Genomic DNA, 22,366 nt, shown 5'->3' with positions numbered 1-22,366 from the left:
TTCATAACCCTTGCTTCATGAAGCTATTAGGAGTTTGGAGACATAGAGCTGTCTAAGCAGCTGGAAACTAGCACATAGTAGGTGTCTAACGTACAACACCTCATGGTTATTTTTATGAGTACGTGCGATTCCTCTAAGTGCTCAGAAAGCCGCCCTGGCTGTTTATGAGGGTATGTGATTTTGGCTGCATTCCTAGAGGTGACGGCGTCTGAGTCACAGAGTCCCACTGTGCGCCAGGTCGTGTCAGGCACATTCCATGTGTCATTCCACAAACATGCTCCAAGCAGTTGCTCTGGGGTCAGAGCCTCAGTGCAGAGGACGTGGAGGGGACTAGACAGGGGCCCCCTTTTGAAGAGGCCGGTGGCGGGTCCTGGGGCGGGGCCTGGGGCAGGGCCTGGGGCAGGGCTCAGGTGACTGAAAGAATGGAGGCTGGAGCAGGAAATGGCAGGCCTGGCCGGTCAGGGGGTCTTGAGCGAAAAGCCGAGGAGGGATCTGAGCTGAGAGCCCACCCGATACGGAGCAAGAGCTTGGGCACCACAGTCCCCAGTCCTGGGGTCACACCCCAGCTCTGCTGTTCTTTGCTGCCTGATCAGAACAGGTCACTGCTACCCCGCCAAGCCTCAGATTCCTGAAATGGGGACAGCAGTGAGGCCCACTCACAGGGTTGTTCTGAGGACCCAAAGAGTGGGCACGTGGGCGGTGTCTGCACAGAACCCAGCATGCAGTAGACACTCGGGATGCCTGCTCTTCTTAGGTGGGTGCTCTGTGTACAGGTGTATTTACCCGACAGACATTGGCACATGGTGGATAAAATCATCATCTTCCTCCTCCAGCAGCCCTCCAGATCGGGTCCTCTGGCAGGACCCACCATGAGAGGTAATTAGGCCTCGAGGCTTCAAAGTCAAGGTTGGCCCAGCCCTCACCTTGCTGTGTGCTGTGAGGCCTGGACTCCCATCACTCACTCCCGCAGGAGGGTGTTCTGTAGAGTTCCCTCAGCCAAATCTGGAAGAGACATTTTGTTTTTTTTGAGATGGAGTCTCACCGTCACCCAGGCTGGAGTGCTGTAGCACGATCTAGGCCAACTGCAACCTCCGCCTCCCAGGTTCAAGCAATTCTCCTGCCTCAGCCTCCCAAATGGCTGGGATTTACAGGCACCCACCACCACACCCGGCTAATTTTTGTGTTTTTACAAAAATTTTTTGGCCAGGCTGGTCTCAAACTCCTGACCTTAAGTGATCGCCCGCCTCGGCCTCCCAAAGTGCTGGGATTACAGGCGTGAGCCACCGCGCCTGGCCTAGAAGAGACATTTTCACTTTACTTTTTTCCCTGCTTTTCCAGTGAGTTTCTATTATTCATTAAGTCATGATTCAGAGTCCCAGAGTAGGGATCACCACATAACCAGGTTCCCCTCAGGCACTCTGAGAGAAGGACAGAGGAGAAGTCGATGGACCCAGCTTAGACCTGCCCAGGAGACGTGCCCCTGCTCCGCAGGCATCTCAGGCTGAGACGCAGCTGGTCCGGCCAGCAGTTCCTGGTGTTTCCAGGTGGGGAAGCAGCTGTCAGAAGGGCCAGTCCTGTAGTTCTCGGTTTGGTCTTGATGCCTTCCGCCAGGGTGCTGGCTCCTAAAGACGCCTCGGTACGGTGCCCGGCTCAGTGTGACCCTCGCCAAAGACCCACTTCATGCTAGAAAGTTGAACTGCTTGTTCTGGCTTCACTAGGGGCGGTGGCATGGAGCCGGTGATGTGGGCATGGCTCCATCTGGGCCTCAGTTTCCTCATCAGGCAAATGGAGACACAGCCGGGCCCATCTCACCATAGGGCAGGCCAGAGATGTGGCATCCTCTCCCCTTGTCTGTCTCCTCCTTCCCTGGCCCACTGTTGGCGCCCCCTCCTGCCTTTTCCTGAGAGCTCACTGCACAGGTGTCCTGGGGCCCTCCTGGCCACTGTGGTCTCACCTGGAGGCTCCATCCCTGGGCAGGTCCTAGCGCAGGATCATGTGTTCCAATGCTGGCCCCTGCAGAGTCTTTGTGGAGCTCTGGTTTCTTCACGACACCCTAAAAAAGGCAGTTTATCTAAAGGATGGGCTCAGAGTGTAAGGCTGCACATTTTTTTGAGAGGGGGACAGAGTCTCCATCACCCAGGCTGGAGTGCAGTGGCATGATCTCTGCTCACTGCAACCTCTGCCTCCTGGGTTCAAGCGATTCTCATGCCTCAGCCTCCTGAGTAGCTGGAATTATAGGCATGGGCCACCACACCCAGCTAATTTTTATATTTTTAGTGGAGACAGGGTTTCGCCATGTTGGCCAGGCTGGTCTCGAACTCCTGACCTCTCGAACTCCCGCCTCAGCTCCCAAAATGCTGGGATTACAGGCGTGAGCCACCACACCTGGCCAAGGCTATGAATATTAACCTTGGTTTTCTTGTCTGAGATGGGGAGCGGCTGCCCCAGGAAGGGAACTTGCCATTTCTTATGATGACCTGGGGCATTTTGCATGGTGGCCACGGGCTGGGGATACATGAGCTGCACCCGGCTTACCGGACCCCAGTTTGGGCATCAAGGATTCAGGAGAGGATGAGATGGGCAACGCCCGTGGTCCCAAGGAGCTAGCCCCCGGGGATGGGACTCAGAGACAGCAAACAAACACAGTCAGACAATGAAGGTGGTGATGAGGGCAGTGGGGAGCGTGAACAGCCTCAGTTTTTCACCTGCACTGGGGGTCCTTGAGGGGACCCAGGGGACCCTGTGCAGAAAGCCCCCTGGGGGGGTGCCTGGGAGGCTTCCAGAGCAGGGTTGGCAGCAGAGTCCCTCCTTCACCTTAGAGGGTGCTGTTGGGGTGCTGGGCCTCTAGGGGTCGTCCCCAGGCCTCTGCTCCAGCCTGGCTGCTCACGGAGGCCCTCTGTCCCCCGTTCCAGAGGCATCCCAACACGCTGTCTTTTCGCTGCTCACTGGCGGACTTCCAGATTGAAAAGAAGATAGGCCGAGGACAGTTCAGCGAGGTGTACAAGGCCACCTGCCTGCTGGACAGGAAGACAGTGGCTCTGAAGAAGGTGCAGGTGAGCTGACGACCCGTGGGGTCAAACCTGCATCTCGGGAGGCGGTCTCTGCATCTGGACGGGGTGCCCGGGCCAGTCCCTTCTCTCCCCTCCTCTGTGAACGAGGGAAACAGCTCTCAACTCACTGGGTTACAGAGAGAACCAGGTGGACTCCTATTGATGAAAGTTCACTGTGAACTGCAAAGGAAAAGAAAAACGAGCATGCATTGAGCGCCTGCTGTGTACTGGGTCATGCAAGGAGCACATGGAGCCTCTCAACAGTCCCGTGGGTGGGGATTGTCATTTCGTCTCTCAGATGAGGAAAATCTCATAACTGCCAGGGCCCTAGCGTGAGTCTTGGGGGAGCTGAGGTTCATACCATGTCCACCCATCCTTGCGCCTGCGGTTGCTCCACAGTTCTGGGCTTCCTGCCTTCTGCGTCTCTCCTAAATGGAGGAAGTAGGTCAAGCGGCAAAGTCAGGACAGGAGCCATGTCCATGAGAGCCGCTGGGCCCATCTGAACACAGCTTTGCTGGAGGAAATGGCTTTAAATCCTCCAGCAAAGCTTCCCAAGCCCCTTGATTTGCTTACTTGTCCTTAAAGAACAAGATTGAGAGCCTGGGCAGAAGAGGCCCGGGAGAGAGAATGGCGTTGGGGAAATGGGGAGAGAACACCCGCAGCTTCAGGGCGCTGGAGGAGTAGCAGGGTCCTCTCTGTCCAAAAAAGGACCAGTTTCTCTCTTGATCTTGTTTTTTTTTTTAGATAGAGTCTCAGTCTATCACCCAGGCTGGAGTGCAGTGGCGTGATCAGCTCACTGCAACCTCTGCCTCCCGGGTTCAAGCGATTCTCCTGCCTAGGTCTCTTGAGTAGCTGGGACTACAGGCGTGCACCACCACACCCAGCTAATTTTTATATTTTTAGTAGAGACGGGGTTTCACCATGTTGGCCAGGCTGGTCTCCAACTCCTGACCTCAAGTGATCCACCCACCTCAGCCTCGCTGGGATTACAGGTGTGAGCCACTGTGCCTGGCCCGCCCTCTCCATCTTCTGGGGAGGGGCTCACCTGGGCTCTCTGTCTTGGTTCTTTAGTGCCACGATGGGTTTTGTGGTGGGACAGTGCTGGGGGGACCCACAGTGAGCAAGCCCTACAGGGGCTGGGGGTGCAGGGGGGTCACGGAGTCCCTCGGTGAGGAGGTGGGAGAGCCGGGACTGGAAAGCAGACCCCGTGGCCCCCTTTGGGGCACTGGACACAGATTGTAACCACTCTATTTCTCTTTTTCCTCCCGCCCAAGATCTTTGAGATGATGGACGCCAAGGCGAGGCAGGACTGCGTCAAGGAGATCGGCCTCTTGAAGGTGAGCGCCCTGGGCCGAGCGGGAGCCTTGCCTCCTCGGGGAGGTTCTGGGGCCGCGGCTGGGCCACATCATGTCCATCACAGCCCTTGGGTGCCAGGAATCCATAGCCCCTGCTAAGTTAACAGACGATAGCTTTCTAGGGGCAGTGGCTGGTGAGTTTTCTCCTGGCCAGGCAGGAGCGGCCCCTGCCTCATTGCTCTGCCCAGCCCTCTGCGTTGCTGCCTACAGCCTTTCCTCCTTGCTGCACGCCCCTCCTGCTTGTACATGGCAGTACCTGGCATAGAAGTCCTTCCCCCCAGGGCAGCCCTGACCCTGCCTCGCAGTGGCCTATGGACCAGGCTTGGCTAGGGGAGGAGTTCATTGTGGGGGCCACATCCAGACTGCAGCCTGTCTGGCTCTGCCTCTGTCTCTATGTCTGTCTCCCTGTTTTTCTCTTTCTCATCCTCTTTCCATCTCTCCTCTCAGCCTTTTTCTTTGGTTTTCTTGGTGGTGGTGGTGGTGGTGGTGTTTTTTTTTTTTATTTTAGAGGCAAAGTCTGTTGCCTGGACTGTAGTGCAGTGGCATGATCATAGCTCACTGCAGCCTCAAACTCCTGGGCTCAAGCAGTCCTCCCGCCTCAGTCTCCCAAGTAGCTGGGACCACAGGCGCATGCCACCACACCTGATTTTTATTTTTTATTTCTTGGTTTTGTTTTTTTTTTTTTTTTGAGACAGAGTTTTGCTCTTGTTGCCCAGGCTGGAGTGCAGTGGCACAATCTCTGCTCACTGCAATCCCCACCTTCTCGGTTCAAGCAGTTCTGTCTCAGTCTCCTGGGATTACAGGCACCCACCACCACACCCAGCTAATTTTCATATTTTTAGTAGAGACAGCGTTTCACCATGTTGGCCAGCCTGGTCTCAACCTCCTGACCTCAGGTGATCCATCCACCTCAGCCTCCCAAAGTGCTGGGATTACAGGCGGGAGCCACCGCACCCGGCCCCCCATGAAACATATTGGATTTGCTCGGCAGTTTCCAGCAAAGTGGGACTGCTGGTGGCAGTGATGCCCGCTGAAGCCACAGCTGCAGAATTTCAGATTAGCAATTTTTTCTGCCACACCCTGCCCTGTGTTCTCAGGCCTTGGCCCTGCTCTTGGGGACTTCCAGGCTGGTGGGGAAGCAGGTAGGAAGCAGATGGTGACCTTCCAGGGTGATGCAGATTGACTGGTGGGCCAGGAGCCCCAGGGAAACCCGCTTCTTGGGCAGGCCTCACAGAGGGCAGGGCACCATCCCAGAATCTGGAAGGCTGAAGTGAGCCTTCTTCCAGGCACCGCAGCACCGTGGATTATGGGAGGTTGGGGAGACAGAAGGCTGGACATGGCAGCAGGGCCAGATACACACTCAGAACAAAAGGGGAGCCCCTGAAGTGGCTGCAAGTCAGGGGGCCATGGCTGGGTGTGAGTTGTGAGTGCCTGCTCTGGTGGCCTCCGGCCACAGTGGGTGAGGGAGTCAAGGCTGGAGGCAGGACGTGTCCTTACCACTAACTATTATAGGTCAAAAAATATCCCTCGAAAACATTGTTTAAATGTTTAAGTAATGGTCAGCTTGCTGCCACTTACCCAGCCCTGAGGAATGTTTGTCCTGATCACCCATTGCCCCCTCCCCACCTCATGTGCCCTTCTCCCCGAGTGAAGGAACCCACAGGTGAGCATGCTGAGCACAGCCTGGTCTGGTCCCTGGTCACACAGATGTGCCACCGCAGCCCCTGCCTTGCAGGAGCCTGAGCCTGGCGTAAGCCCACATGGCTGCAGAGGGGATTTGGTCCCTTCTCCAGGGCTGCCATGCAGCCAAGGGCACCAAGCCCGGGTTTCAGAGGACACACCCCTCGCTCACTAGCTGTGTGGCTGCAGGCCAGCCATGGGCCTCTCAGGACCTCAGTTTCCTCATCTGTAAAGGGGGCATGATGACAACAGGGATGCTGGAGGAGTCAGTGAGGAAGCATGTCTGACGAGCTCAGGGCAGCGCTGGTGTGTGGTACGCTCGCCGCCCAAGGCAGCCCAGTCATCATGGTTGCCACCTCTGCCCGCCAATGCCAGCCGCCTTCCAGAACACGGGTCCCACTCCACAGGTAGCCCATGGGAAGTCAACAGGATGTGCCAGGGCACAAGGTGCTTCCTACAAAACAAAAGGAAATGTGGTTCTCGGAGGGGTGACTGTTGACATATCACATCATTCATGCGAAGAACCCAAACCCAAAACCTCTCAAGTGCAGGGGCTGGTGGGGTCGGCAGCTGCCAGGCGTGGGACAAGAAGGTGGGTCCTGTTGGAACGCAGGCATGTGTTCATTCATTCTGTGCAATTTCTGATCACCACTGAATGCTGGACACCAGGGTGCAGCCCAGTGGAGAAGACAGATCATAGACACTCTGTGTTACATCCGGGAGGGCCTGGAGCTTGGGAGCAGAGCCCCTGATGGCAGAGATTCAAAGGACAGGGACCCTTACTCTCAGCTCTCCCTCCCTTCCCTCTGGCCACCACCACAGCCAGACAAAGCCCAACCACATTGCGTCTTTGCAGCACCTTCCCTGTCCCTGACCCAAGTGTGTCCCCTTCCAGACCCACCTGGGCCCACCAAGAGGCCACAGGCTGTGAAGTGGACTCCATGTGGACGCAGTTCTAGACTCAGCTCGGCCCCTGCTTGCTGTGGACCCGTGGCTGATCCCTTCCCCTCTCTGGACCTTGGGGATTTAGCCCAATGGACGTCTGGAGCCCCTTTCTGCCTGTGCGTGTGTAGACTGCCTGGGCATTTAAGGGAGCCCTTCCTTAACCCCCTGCCCTCAGACGTGCAGGGAAATGGGGGAGGAGTCTCCCTCCTCCCCTCCCCAGGAACCAGCGCCTCCTTGATGGGGCTTTACTTCCTACCCAACCCCTGTAATTTCTCCCTTGTTGGAGAAACTGTGTCATGCCTGGACTGCTGATGACCTGGGCAGTTTTTGGGGAGTCCTCCCTGAGAGGGTGTGAGATTTCCTGGTGACATAATGAGGTGAAGTTCAAGAGGAGGGTGAAGGAGCAGGGTGTTCCCATTTATCCTCATAGCAGCTTGCCCACGCCGTAGGTCATGTCTCAGAGATTTGAAGGCACTTTCAACTTGCCATTTACTTGCTTTGACACTTTTTTTGGTAACTGAAAAACATGTCTATGGAGCATGATGTGTGCTGAGGGCAGCGATGTGATGGCCAGTGTTCGCGCAGGACATCCTTTTCAACACAAAATCTGGGCAAGAGGATTTTCTTTTCTTTCTTTCTTTTTTTGATAACAGGGTCTCGCTCTGTCACCCAGGCTGGAGTGCCGTGGTGCGATCTCGGCTCACTACAACCTCCGAGTAGCTGGAATAACAGGTGTGCACCACCACACCCGGCTAATTTTTGTATTTTTGTGGAGACGGGGTTTCACCATGTTGGCCAGGCTGGTCTTGAACGCCTGACCTCAGGTGATCCACCCGCCTCGGCCTCCCAAAGTGCTGGCATTACAGACATGAGCCACCACGTCTGGCCCACCTTCTTTTTTAAATTTCCATTTTTATTTTAGATTCAGAGGGTACACATGCAGGTTTGTTACAAGAGTATATTGTGTGATGCTGAGATTTGGGCTTCTGATCCCGTCACGCAGATAGTGAACATCATACCCAGTGGGAAGTTTTTCAGCCCTTGCCCCACTCCCGCCCCCTCTTGTAGAGCCCAGTGTGTCTACTGTTTCCATCTTTATGTTTGTGTGTACCCAGGATTTAGCTCCCACTTATAAAAGTGAGAACATGCAGTATAGATATGTTTCTGTGTTATTTCTCTTAGGATAATGGCCTCCTGCTGCATCCGTGTTGCTGCAAAGGACATGACTTTTATTCTTTTTTGTGGCTGCATAATATTCTATTGTATACATGTACCACATTTTCTTTATCCGGCCCACCATTTCTGCGCACCTAGATTGATTCGGTGTCTTTGCTTTTATGAATAGCGCTGTGATGGACATACAAACCCATGTGTCTTTTTGGTAGAACCATTTGTATTCCTTTGGGTATATACCCAGTAATGGGATTGCTGGGTCAAATGGTAGTTCTATTTTTAGTCCTTTGAGAAATTTCCAGACTTTGTTCCACGGTGTCTGAACAAATTTACATTCCTACCAAAAAGCATAGAAGTGTTCCCTTTTCTTCGCAGCCTCACCAACATCTGTTATTTTTTGACTTCGTAATAATTGCCATTCTGACTGGTGTGAAATGGTATCTCATTGTAATTTTTTTTTTTTTTGAGACTGGGTCACACCCTATCATCTAAGCTGGAGTGCAGTGGTGTGATCATGGCTCACTGCAGCATCGACCTCCCAGAATCAAGTGATCTTCCCACCTTAACCTCCCAAGTAGCTTGGGCTACAGGCCTGCACCACGAAGCCCAGCTAATTTTTTTTTGTAGTGACAAGGTCTCACTCTGTTGCCCAGGCTGTTCTCAAACTCCTGGGCTCAAGCAGCCCTCCCACTTCAGCCTCATGAAGTGCTGGCATTATAGGCATGAGCCCCTGCACCCAGCCTATTGTGGTTTTGATTTACATTTCTCTGATGATTAGTGATGTTGGGCATTTTTTTCCTGTTTGTTAGTTGCTTGTATGTCTTCTTTTGAAGAATCACTGTTCATGTCCTCTTCCTACTCTTTATTTTATTTTATTTTATTTTATTTATTTTTTATTTTGAGACAGAGTCTTGCTCAGCCACCCAGGCTGGAGTGCAGTGGCATGATCTTGGCTCACTGCAACCACCGTCTTCCGGGTTCAAGCAATTCTCCCATCTCAGCCTCCTGAGTAGCTGGGATTACAGGCACCCACCATCATGCTCGGCTAATTTTTGTATTTTAGTAGAGACGGAGTTTCACCATGTTGGCCAGGCTGGTCTTGAACTCCTGACTTCAGGTGATCCGCCCACCTTGGCCTCCCAAAGTGCTAGGATTACAGGCGTGAGCCACTGCGCCCAGCCTATTTACTTATTTTTTATTTTTATTTTTATTATTTTTAGAATCTCACTCTGTCACCCAAACTGGAGTGCAGTGGCACAATCTCAGCTCACTGCAACCTCCGCCTCCCAGGTTCAAGCGATTCTCCTGCCCCAACCTCTCGAGTAGCTGTGACTACAGGCACCTGCCACCATGCCTGGCTAATTTTCGTATTTTTAGTAGAAATGGGGTTTTGCCATGTTGGCCAGGCTGGTCTCGAACTCCTGATCTCAATGATCCGCCCACCTCAGCCTCCCAAAGTGCTGGGATTACAGGCGTGAGCCACCATGTCCGGCCTCCTCTGCTCACTTTTTAATGTTTGTTTTTTTATTTATTGATTTAAGTTCCTTATAGATTCTGGACATTAGTCCTTTGTCAGATGCATAGTTTATGAATGTTTTCTCCCATTCTGTCAATTGTCTGTTTACTCTGTTGATCATTTCTTTTGCCATGCAGAAGCTCTTTCATTTAATTATGTCCCACTTGTCAGTTTTTGGTTTTGTTGCAATGGTTTTTAAGGACTTGGTCATAAATTCTTTGTCAAGGCTAACGCTGAGAAAGGTATTTCCTAGGTTTTCTTCTAGGATTTTTATAGTTTGAGGTCTTACATTTAAGTCTTCAATCAATCTTGATTTAATTTTTACACATGGTGAAAAGTAGGGGTTCCGTTTCATTCTTCTGCATATAGCTAGCCAGTTAATTGAGTAGGGAGTCCTTTCCCCATTGCTTATTTTTGTCAACTTTGTTGAAGATCAGGTGGTTGTAGGTATGCTGCTTTATTTCTGGGTTCTATATTCTGTTCCATTGGTCTATGTATCTATTTTTGTACCAGTACCATGCTGTTTTGGTTACCATAGGCTTGTAGTATAGTTTGAAGTCCAGTAACGTGATGCCTCCAGGTTTGTTCTTTTTGCTTAGGATTGCTTTGTGTGCTGCCTTCTGAAGTGTAGTCACCCTGTGTAAATTACCTACATTTGTTACTGACCAAGGTTCTTCCACAGGGTAGCCTGCTGCTAAGATGGCAACAGGGCTCCCTCCCAGCCACCCCTGGGAACCAGGATTGAATGTGCTGCACCTGCGTCCTCAGCTGTGCAGGGTGCCTGGTTCCTCGGAGTGGTGTCTGGATATTCACTGAGCCACAGCACTGCTGGCTGAGGGGCAGGCAGGGGCCAGCACACCCACCTCAGGGCCAGACCTTGGTCCAGAGTAGGGGTTTGAGGACTTGGACAGGCAGTGGGCGCCATAGCAGACAGGGATCAGTCTCTGGGGGGACCTGGTGAGAGGACGGACACATGGGGAGGAGCTGGGGCCAGTGGCTGAGCCTGCTCTGGCCCCCAGGGCCCACACATGGGGGGCTGGCTTGGGGAATGAATGAATGAATGAATGAATAGGGGCTTGCATGGCTCTGTAACATCTGCCCAGGCTCCCCTCATTTTAGAATCCACGGATGGGCACAGTGCATCCTTCTCCCAACGACTTCCGGGCCTTTTGGGAAATGTGCTCACTATCGGCCTCTGGTGGTTGCCTGGTGTCTGGACTAGGCTGACCACACCCACACCAGGGCAGGATATTCAAGTCCCCTCTGCTTTCCCAGATCCTGGAGTCTCTTTGATATAAACAGTCAGCTTTGTTATGAACAGATGCCAGGGGCTCCTCTTAGCCTGGAGGGCCTGACTTCCAGCCAGGGGGGCACTGTTCTGTCCAGCTCCATGCTCCACTGCAGCAAACATGCAGGCGGTGGTGCGAAGGACAGAGGCAGGGTCTCAGCATGAGCAAATCAGCCGGGCAGCTCTCATGCCTTCAGGGATTTTTTTCGAGATTTCACAAGGGCCAGGCATGGTGGCATGCAGCCGTAGTCCCAACTGCTCAGGAGGGTGAGGTGGGAGGATCGCTTGAACCTAGAAGTTCAGTTTCAATCAGGGCAACATAGTGAGATCCTATCTCTACAAAAAAATATTTTTTAAAAAAAAATGATTTTACAAGAGATAGGTCAGGGATTGAGAAAGAGTAGGAAGGATGAAGGCAGGAGATGATCCTTCTGAGGAGCACCTGCAGGCTGGCCGTGTCTGGGCACAGGGACAGAGAGGTGGGGCCCAATGCCGCCCTCAGGGTCTGGGTGGTGAGGAGAAGGGGGAGGGTCCTTTCCACAAGTCCATGCTGAGTCTCACGTAGCTCTGTGCGGCTGCCCTGTTACACATTTCAAGAGTATTGACCCATGTCGTCTTCACAACTATGCTTCAAAACATTATGCCAGTTTTACAGATGAGGAATCTGAGACTTGGGGATGCAAAGTGGCTTTCCCAGTGTCACCCAGGCCTTCCTGACTCCCCAGCACAGGCCTTTCTTTCCCTGGGACCCACTTCTCTAGCAAATGCCAGGGCCTCAGTGACCGGGTGCCAGCAGGGTGCCAGTGGCAGGCAGGCACTGGGTCTGTCCCGTCTTCACTGGTGCCCCCTCCCCTCTTTCTCTCCTCATGCAGCAACTGAACCACCCAAATATCATCAAGTATTTGGACTCGTTTATCGAAGACAACGAGCTGAACATTGTGCTGGAGTTGGCTGACGCAGGGGACCTCTCACAGATGATCAAGGTGAGCGCCTGGCGGGGTGGGGGTGCTGGGGGCTGCGCAGATCTGGAGCCAAAGGTGGCAGTCTGCCTTTAGCCCAGTCCCACAGTGCTCTGCCTTTAGCCAGAGGCGGCCACCCGGGGACCCTGGGCGCCCCCCTGCAGATGCCCACAGGCCTCAGCTGCGGTCTGGTGAGGGCCTCTTAGGGTCCGTCCCCAGCTGCTGTTGCTGGAGGCCTCTTTCTTTCCATTGGCCTCAGGGAAGCTCAGCTCAAAAGAGCCCATATGCAAAAGCAAGGCGAAGGTGGCGCCAAGACAGGATGGTGGCTGGGAGGGGGCCAGCCATGGGCAGAAGGAACCCCTCTGGCCACCCCCAGTGCCCCAGCCTACCACAGGCACATGAGCCACTTCTCCTGCCTCACAGAAGGAGCAGGGGCAGCACCCCGTTTGGTCAGACCCCAGCTCTTGGGAAAGCATCTTGTAGATCCACTACCTCATTTTAAAGAAGGGGAAAACTGAGCCCAGAGAGGTTAAGAGACTTGCCTGAGGATACCCAGCATTGTGGGTACAGAGCCATGCCTGTGGCCCAGGTCTCTTTTCCTGGCCTGGGACCCTTTGGTGGACATGGTCCCAAGATGCTCTCCCCAGCCCTAGAGGGGGAACTTCATTTCCATGTTATGGCTGACACCCAGGCCTGGGGTCTTCAAGAGATTGAGTGACTGTTCGAGTCACATGGGCAGGCTCAGCGCCAGGACTGGCTCATGCTCCACACCCCTACATACATCTTCACCTGCCTCATCCCACCACCCAGGGCACAGGGTGGGGTTCACCATGAGTCTGGTGTCCAGGACCACTGCAGCTTCAGTGAAACAGCAGCACCTCCTGCCAGCCTCCACCCAGCCCAGTACGCTCATGTGTCCCTCACTGAGTCCCCGCCGTCCTCAAATAGCAAAGCTCAGAGAGGTCTAGTCTCCTGCCCAAGGCACCTCAGCCTCTAGGTGGAGGCCCCCAGGCCTGCCTGACCCCCAGGCCCAAACCCTCAGCCCCTACCCCACTGCTCCTTAGTGGAGGTCCTCACGTCCCTACTGGCTTGGACCTCTGTCCCCAGGGCCCTGCTGTGGCCCCATCACCTCTCTCCCCTGGATGCAGCCTGCCTGCTCCCAAGTGAGGCTGGGCCCCACTCAAGCCCCCACCCTGCTCACAGCCGCACTTGGAAACGGGGCCGGATGTGGGTTCTCTGTCTTTCCCATCAGGCACTGGGGATTGAGCAATTGCTTGGTGCTCTTCTGAAATTTGGCTCCTAGGAATACAGGCGTCACTGGGAAGTGGCATTACTTGAGCTGTTATCACCTGCTCTTACATTTCCGTTGACATATTAATGCCTTTGCAGGGATGTTAATCTGCACACAGATCCCTGGTGGGAACAGATGTGCTAGATCATGTCTTAGCTCTTCCTCTCCCCCACCCCCGCTTTACTTGTTTCTCCTTCACACGTTCCCTTGCTGAACATACAAGCATCGTGCATCCACTGTGTGCCAGCCCTCATGCCAAGAACTAGGGATGCCGCCAGCATGGCTACTGCCCTCAGGGATCCCGGATTCTAACAGGAAAACAGACCCTCGAATGAGTAGTTAGGAGCCAGTGTGAACAAGCCATGTGCAGGGCCTGTGGGAGTCAGGGAAGACTTCCTGGAGGAGGTGACACTGAGCTGAGCTGTTAGGGGAGGTGGACTGTCCAGAAGCAGAAACGGTCCAACAGGGATGGGAAAGGGAAGGGAGCTGAGATGGAGACCACCGGATCACGGAGGGCCTGTTGCTCCAGGCTCGGGGTCCAGGACCAGGCCCTAAGGTCAGAGAAGCTTCCTAAGATTCATGGCGGTGAACAAACGTGGTCAGCTCTGTGTTCTAGAAGAAAGACTGGAGGCCGGGTGGAAGGAGAGGTGAGGGCAGGGACGGAGGAGGAGCAGGAGGTGAAGGAGAGGCCTCTCCCTGCTGCCACATGGGAACGCAGCCCGTGGAGAGGACGACTCACCCTCTCAGCCCCAGTGGAGCCCAGATACTGTGGCCTCTCAGTCCATGGAGTGGGGCTGCAGTCAGACAGGCAGATGGGGGGCTAGGGCTGGGCAAATCCCTCTTCCCTGAACCTCAGTTTCCACCCTGTCCCCGGGAACCTCTTGGAGGGAGCATTGCGGGAAACCCAGGCCAGGTGCAGTCTCCCTCAGCTGAGAGAGAAGAGGAGACATGGGGGCATTCTATCCAGCATCCCTTCTCTGTGCCAGGCCTGGGATGGGGTGTCTCCTTCCCCGTGCACCCCTTCCTTGGCTTCACCAGAGCCAACACTGGCTCAGGGTTCAAGTCAGTCATGAACCCAGCAGGATTGAGTCTAGGATGGGTGTGGCCTCAGTTTCTGAGCAGCCACCTGGCCCCCCACGCCTCGGGTCCTTCCTCCTCACCTGGCATGGTTCCCCCTCCCACAGTCCCCACCTCTCTCCCCCCACTGTCCCTGCCTGCTCCCGTTCCCTCCAACCCGGCTCAGGGGCCCTCACCTGCAGAGCTGGCTCGGTACAGCCGCCAGCAGGGGAGGCCTGGCAGTGCAGAGACCCACTCGAGTAAGACACGTCCCCTGGATGGCCTCAGGCGGGTCCCTGTGCCTCAGTTGCCTCATCTGTAACATACCAGCACAATGCCTGGGGTTTGGTGGGAGCTCGGTTCCCCTGGTTCCGCCTGCTCTCAGGCCACCTCTGGGTTTCCAGAGGAACAGGGGATACCCCATGGTCGCCCCACTGGCCTCAGAGGCTGTCAGGCAGCAGGGCTTGTGTCCCGAGAGCCTGTAGCCTCAAGGGCTGAGCTGCGCCATCACAGCCATGGTGCCCGAGTTATTTACGAGGAAGAGTGAAGCTAGGAGCTGCCGTAGCCCCAGAACCCACCAGAGACTCTGCGCCTCCCCGCTAAATGTCAGACAGCGCTTATAGGACGTGACATTTAGAAAATCACCACTCTCGGCCACGCGCGTCCCTGCTTAAATGCTGTAATGAGGATTCACTCACATCACAGCGTGAATAACATCCCGGCCTGGCCCGCCACAGGCCTGGAGGTAGCCTGGGGGTGGGGTCTGTGCTGAGACCTGGGACGGCTCACCTGAGAGGGCCTCCCAGAATTGTACCTCAGAACAGCCTCGAGGGGATTTACGGCGAGGTCAGGGGCTCCCCACTGCGACTGTCCCACCATGGGAAGCACCCAGACCTGGGTCCCAGCTGGGTGCTGGGTGACCTTGGGCATGTTCCTGAACCTCTGAGCTCAGTCTCCCATATCAATGGTTACTGGTGTTATTAGAAGTGGGCTAAGGGGGCCAGGCGTGGTGGCTCACGCCTGTAATCCCAGCACTTTGGGAGGCCGAGGCAGGCAGATCACCTGAGGTGAGGAGTTCGAGACCAGCCTGGCTAACATGGTGAAACCCCATCTCTACTAAAAATACAAAAAATAGCTGGGCGTGGTGGCGCACACCTGTAATCCCAGCTACTCGGGAGACTGAGGCAGGAGAATTGCTTGAACCCAGGAGGTGGAGGTTGCAGTGAGCTGAGATCACGCCACTGCACTCCAGCCTGGGCGACAGAGGGAGACTCCATCTCAAAAAAAAAAAGAAGTGGGCTAAGGACTTGGGCTTTCTAGGTGGGAGGCCTGGGGCTGAGCTGTGTTTCTGCCTCTTTCTATGTGGCCCTCAGTTTCGTTTCCCTGTCTGTAAGATGGGCCTAGCCCTCCCTCTTAGGCCCGGCATGGTGGCCACACCCTGCAGGTGGTCTGAAAGTGCCAGCCCAGGTCCTTTCCTCCACCCATGCCCCTTTCCAGGCCAGTGTGTCCTGGTCAGTTCCCAGCTTCCCAGCACCAGAGCAGCTGCCCTGACCAGCAGGCCCACAGCGCCGCCTCTGCCTGCTTTGGGGAAAGGTGGTTGCTTTGAAGCAAAAAGCCCCTGCACAAAAAGCTGGTATGCAGGTAGCTGGTGAAGAAGTCCTGCCCCACAGGCATGGGCCTGGCACCTGAGAGCCACCCCCGTCTCTAGCTGAGCCGTGGCTGTCACATGCTCTGGGCCTGCCCTCTCCAGGACCTTCTGTTACTTACAGCTCACTCAGTGCGGCCGGGGACCTTTAGTTTTTGTTTTCTTCCTGGAGCACTAAATATGTTTTCCCAGGCAGTGAAGCAGACTGATGCCCGTTGGAACTGGGGTTCCTTTTGAGTGCGTCAAGCCCATTTCCTCAAGGTTCTCGCCGCGTTTAAGAATTCCAGTGCACTGAGATCTGCTGGTTCCGAGGAGATGGGGGCAGCTGTGATTTAACCACCACGTGTGTCCTGGGTGCCACCCTCCTGGGCCAGGCTGGGGCTGGGGACAGGGAGAGTCCACACCCATTTCAGTCCTGCAAGGAGTGCCCTGTGGAGGGGGTGTCCAGGAGGTTCTGGAAAAATGCAGTTGAGGGCCACTTTCAGCATGTTTGAGCTGCGTGTCCATGCAGCAAAGCCATCCGGACATGCCAGGCCTGCCTGGCCCTCACGGAGCTTGCTGGGTGGGGACAGGGTGGCCGCAGAGTGCCATTCAGGCAGAAGTAGAGGCGTGGACACAGCACTCTTGGTTCTGGGCTTATTGTTTGCTCAGTGGCTCAATCCCCCCCCGCCCCCGCCAGGCACCAGTTACCCACTGGGGAAAGGACAGAGGCAGTGCCCTGTGGCCACCCACCTCCAAGCCTGCTCACCCGGGCCTATCCCTCTGCTTGTCTCCCCCACTGCAGTACTTTAAGAAGCAGAAGCGGCTCATCCCGGAGAGGACAGTATGGAAGTACTTCGTGCAGCTGTGCAGCGCCGTGGAGCACATGCATTCCCGCCGGGTGATGCACCGAGGTACGTGCCACCCGCCAGGAGCCGCCTGGAGCCACCTGGAGCCCAGGAAGACACTTCCTCATGGCTCCTCCAGGGTCCTCGGGGGCAGCCCCTTGAGGAAGTTGGACCGCTCTGTATTCCCCAGGCAGGGGGGCTGCCCAGCAACCGCGCACACACACGCGCCCGGGTGAGGAACCTCCCGAGGTGGAAAGTGACATGAGCCCCAGGGGGCAGGGGCCCCGCTTGGCACACCACTTCCAGTTCCCCACAGCAGCCTGGGAGGGAGGTCAGGGGAAGCCTCGCACAGAAGGGACTTTCATGGGGGCTTTGCCGTCTCAGCGGGCTGGGCTGAGAAGGGGAGGCACCTGAGAGGGGTGTTTCCACAGTTGACATCACTCCAAGTTGTGAGAAAGGAGCCTGCTGGGTGCCTGGCAGGGCACGAGGTCCTTTACGTAGGCTGCTTCATGGACACCTCCGTTCCTTCACTCTACCTGTATCTCTCGGTGTCTGCTGTATTGGAGGCCCCGCCCTCACCGGGGGGTACGGCACTGGGTGCTCCACTGAGCACTCCGTTCATTCATTACGCAGATTTTCCCTGAGGGCCTCCTGTGTGCGAGGCACTGTTCTAGGCATGGAGGATACAGCTCTAGAGCAGGAAACAGGAGCACAGAAACCCCTGCTGTCTTAACCCTCACAGCAGCTCTGTCAAGTTGGTGGAGGGAGACCCATTTTTCATATGAAGAAACTGAGGCTCAGAAATGGTCAATTTCCCGAGGTCCCACAGCCAGAGCCAGGACAGGGCCTTGCCCTGAGGGAGCAGGACCTGGGCTAGGCCTCACCTTCCTCCCCCTTCCTCTCGTCCTGCCCCACCTACCCCAAGCCTCCTACCCCACACCAATCTCCTTCTCCTCGCCCTGCAGACATCAAGCCTGCCAACGTGTTCATCACAGCCACGGGCGTCGTGAAGCTCGGTGACCTTGGTCTGGGCCGCTTCTTCAGCTCTGAGACCACCGCAGCCCACTCCCTAGGTAAGGGGGACCTGTCTGTGCCCCAGCAGCCCCCAGCGGTCCTGGTGACCATGCAGGGAGACGCAAACATTCTCCCCACGTGTGTTTGGTCAGTTAGTGCAGGAAGATGCCTTTTTTAAGCCCCAGAGTTTTCTCATCTGTTCAGAATAGTGACCCAGAAGGGAATCAGCTGTGGCCAGAGGAGCCCAGCTGGGGCTTCCCACACCCTCTGATCACCTCCCAGCCCTTGCAGGAGAAGCTGACTGAGCCGGTTGCTTGGAGCAGGGGGCGTGTCTGTGGCACAGGGCGGTCATCTTTCCACTGCTGTGAGTGTCCCGTTCACGGGCAGCACCCTTGGTCCATCCCTCCTAGGGGGTGGACATTTGCACTGTTCCTAGTTTTTGGCTTTTCAACTGGCGGTTTTGAGGCTGTGGGGACCAGGTGCCTGCCAGGGAGGAGGTGACATTGTAGCTGGACCATAAAGGGAGACCAGATGCTGTTGGGACAGGGAAGGGGAGGGAGCAGCATTCCAGGAAAGAGTGGGTGAGCCTCGGTGTGCGGCTGAGCTTGGCTTCGCCACAGACCAGGGTCCTTGCAGGAGCGGCATGAAAAGCGGGTAGGGCCTTGAACTCTGAGCTCAGTGGGCTGGACACCACCCTATGGGTCGGGGGGTGCTGAAGGGCTGGACTTGGGAAGAGACTTGGTCAGATGTGTTTTGGGGACAGGTGAAGCAATGGCAAGCTTCAGTATCCACATACTGGGTATGTAACCAAATGTGAAACTTGGAATGCTGTACGATGGGGGATTTTTCATTTAGTGAGAACAAAGGAACCAAGAAAGCCCCCGCTTCCCCACCAGTGGAACACAGGAGCAGGGTCTCCTGTGCGTTACTACAAGGCTGTCTGGGTTTCACCACGCCCATCTGTGGGAACATTTCCCAGAGGCCCATGGAGTGGGCGAGGGCCCCTGCTTTCTCAGGGCTATTTCCTGGCTCTTTGAGGTGTGTTTGCAGTGGAAGGTGCCCCCAGGCCCACCCCCTGTGTGCTGCGCCCACCAGCATCCACTTCCCCAGGAGGGAGCTGGGCCCCAGGAGCTGCCCGCCGCCTCCTTGAACACCGCCCCATTCCAGCTCATTTCCACCCCACTCCGTGGCTCAAGCCAGGACGTCTCCTATCCCCAGACCCCCGAGTGCCTGCGGCAAGCGGGGTGTGACAGACAGCAGCATTGTCTGGGCGGAGGCACTTTCTGGAAGTCACAGTGTCCTGTGGAAAGTGTCACTGTTCATACAGGTTCCAGAGAGACTCTCAGCGCGTCACACACACTTAGGAGAAGTGTGAGACCAGCGACTCCCAGCAGCTGATGGAGCCAGCGGGGCTGGCGGTGAGGGGGTTGTTTTGAAACTCTTGTCCCCACCTGGCCAGGCCTCAGGAGCTCTTCCTTTAGCTCCAAAGGGAAGATGTGTAGGGACCCACCCCCCAGGGAGTATGGGACGTTCCACTCATGCCCCTGACAGCCCCAGGCATCCAGCCATCCTTCCCTTTAGCAGAGGAAGAATCAGAAATCCAGGCGCTCGAGAGATTTTTCCGAGGTCACGTGGCAGCAGGCCTCTCCTTCAGAACCCACGCTGCTTCCAGGAAACGAGGGCCGGGGGCCTCAGCAGATACCGTTGGAGTCCCCCTTTGGGGACCCGGGCCACTGACTCTCCGTTGCTGGAAGGAAGCCTCGTCTTTCCTTGTCCCCTCAAACATTTACTTCCCTTGTGAAAAACCAAGTGTTTCGGTCAGTTTGGGACTGTTTACCTGTGTGGTTGAAGGGCTTCGAAAAGACCAGGAAATTCAAGGGAAGCTGTCAAAGAGAAGAGTTAGAACCGCTGCCTCCTGTCCCCTGTCAGTCAGCACCGAGCCCTTCTCTGTCCCACTGCAGAAAAAAGACTGCGGCGCTCCGTCAGAGCGGGTTAGGATCGCATCATTAGGAATGGGCAGAGATGCGTCTCATCCGACAGTATGATTTTATTGACTTGGACTGGTGCACTTATTATATTAATGAGAAGGAATTGGAACTTGGGAGAAGGCCGCCCTCATAAGCCAGGCTCTTCCCAAGCCCTCCGAGCGCCGACCAGGCCACATGATGGGTGGAAGGAGCCCTCCTGGGGCCTGTCCCCACTCTGGGCTCTGTGCCCGGCATCCAGGAGAGATGCCCAATGAGCTGAGGCCTGCAGGGAGCTGAGCAAGTCCCTGCCAGCAGGACAAGCTCCCAGAACCAAGGGCCTGCACCCACCAGGTTCTAGGATGGTGACAGTGCCAAGCTAAAGCCCAGGACCTGTATCTCCAAGACCCAGGGGAAAGACCCCTTCCACCAAGAGGTTCTGCAAACAGCTAAGTCTTGCACACACGTTTGGTTGGGCAAGAGATTGAACTAATTACCATTGCATCGTGACTCAGGAGGGGCACAGGGGCCAGGGACACTTCACACCCTGTGCGTGGGGATGAATTATGCATCTGCCGCATCTCATGTGCACCTACTATGTGGGGATGCTGTGGTGGCAGCCACGTTGCCCCAGCAACCACCTCATCTCCTAAGGCTGCTGACCCAAGAGCTGGGCTTATGCAAATCTGGTCTCCTCCCACTTCCCCCCTCCCTGGGCCCCCTCCCTGCCTCTGTATTTGCTAACACGAGGCTGGCATGAAAGGGCATTAGTCAGTGCCATGGTCGGGCTGACAGGTGCGGTACCCAGCGGTGGCAGAGTGGCTGCCTCGGTGTCAGAAATAGGAGCCGTAATTAGAGCGCGGAACAGAATGAGCGTCAGACGAATTACCAGGCAGCAGATCATATTTGTCAGGAAGGATTGCATACATAAAAATTAAGTGACAGTACACGCCGGCGTAATGCAGGAAAAATGAAAGATTTGCCTATACACAGCTCACAAGCTACAAGCAAGTGTCTCGCTCCGAGCAACGGCAGCAGCTGCAAGACAAATCACAGGGCTGGGAGAGCGGGCGGGCAGGCCTGGCTCCTCGACTGTAGTGACAGGACAGTCTCGGTGACAGGCAGCCACGGGTGACAGGGCAGGAAGGGCGGCTGGTCACACCCAGGCCCATGCAGGGCCCATGCTGCCTCTTGGGGGCTGGGGGAGCAAGTCTAGTTGGGGGTGACCCCATCAGGTACTCGAGGTCAGGGCCCCGCTGGGTCTCCCAGGGCTTAGCCTGGCCCTGAGGCGCAAACCCCTTCCTTCTTCTTCCTTGAGCAAACTGCCTGGCCCTGGGCTGTGTGCTGGGGATATGCGATTATGCAGCTTTCGAGGGGACAGACACAGTCCATGCCAGGTGGCATGGTGAGGGGACAGGTGGGACTGCCTCTTGGGGCCCACTGTGGGCAGGCAGGGCCGGCGTGGGGCTCTGTGATTCTATACAGAGCCCCAGGGAGCCCAGGGTGGCTCCACCCCTCCCAGAGCCGCCCTCACTTCATTACTCTGTAGCCACTGAACTCACTGAAAAGATGAGTTAAAGACGGAGAAAAAAGAGTTCAAAAAACATTTTGCTTTTTCGTTGGCCAGGCGTGGTGGCTCTCGCCTGTGATCTCAGCACTTTGGGAAGCCGAGGCAGGCAGATCAGTTGAGTTCGGGAGTTTGAGACCAGCCTGGCCAATATGGTGAAACCTCGTCTCTACTAAAAATAGCAAAAAAATTAGCCAGGCGTGGTGGTGCACACCTGTAATCCCAGCTACTTGGGAGGCTGAGGCAGGAGAATTGCTTGAACCCGGCAGGCGAAGGTTGCAGTGAGCTGAGATGGCGCCATTGCACTTCAGCCTGGGCGAGCAACTCTGTCTTAAAAAAAAAAAATTTTTGCTCATTTTGCTTTTTTGTAAATCATCACAAGGCTTATTATTATCCCATTTTACAGATTAGGAAACTGAGGCCCAGGGAAGTAAGAGAGACCACATCCCTGTGGTCACCCAGCAGCCAGATACCAGAGCCCCACGGGAAATCAGCTCAAGTTGAAGAGCCCTTCTCGAGGCATCAGCCTGCAGCATGGCCCAGGGAGGATTTGGGTTGTGGGTGCCCAGGGAAGGGGTCGAGAGAGGATGCCCAGCAAGACCTCAGGTACAAGGAACACCTAGGGCTCTGAGCGCTCCATCCCTGAGGAAAAGCCCACCTGACCTCGCCAGCAGCAGGTGTTGGTGGAGGACCTGGAGCTCATCCTGGGCCCCACAGAGAAGGACAGAGCCTCCTCTCATGGTGTGTGTCAGCGCTGCCTTGCAGGGGATCACACCATGCTGTGATGTGTCTGTGCCCAGGCCTGGCATGGGAGCCCTTGTGGAACATTTGCTGAGTGGATGGACGACCTTCATGGCCAGGCATCCCTGGGGACACCTGTCAGTGCAGGTGCGGAGGGCCATGCAGATGCATCCCAGGCCGCCTCCTGCCCCAGCCCCACCCTGCGTCCCATCCCAACAGTGCAGGATGCCTGGGAATGATCCTGTCAGTCCCTCGGGCCCAGATTCCCTGCCTCAGCAGATGGATCTCAGGCCTG

The 22,366-nt window shown here is 55.7% G+C and overlaps 1 protein-coding gene across 7 annotated transcripts in view; it reads left to right on the top strand.

The window, feature by feature from the left end:
• Positions 1-22,366, top strand: part of NEK6 (NIMA related kinase 6) — a 95,243-nt gene that overhangs the window by 52,482 nt on the left and 20,395 nt on the right. For all 7 annotated transcript variants that reach the window (XM_034929031.3, XM_003808062.5, XM_008960141.4 and 4 more), the window contains exons 3-7: positions 2,913-3,053; positions 4,325-4,387; positions 11,880-11,990; positions 16,743-16,851; positions 17,751-17,858. In XM_034929031.3, the coding sequence (XP_034784922.1) occupies positions 2,913-3,053; positions 4,325-4,387; positions 11,880-11,990; positions 16,743-16,851; positions 17,751-17,858 (532 nt within the window). The remainder of the gene's footprint in view (positions 1-2,912; positions 3,054-4,324; positions 4,388-11,879; positions 11,991-16,742; positions 16,852-17,750; positions 17,859-22,366) is intronic.

This window comes from Pan paniscus, chromosome 11, assembly GCF_029289425.2.
Source record: "Pan paniscus chromosome 11, NHGRI_mPanPan1-v2.0_pri, whole genome shotgun sequence".
NCBI classification, from domain to species: Eukaryota; Metazoa; Chordata; class Mammalia; order Primates; family Hominidae; genus Pan; species Pan paniscus.
This window is presented reverse-complemented; position numbering and strand designations above follow the sequence as displayed.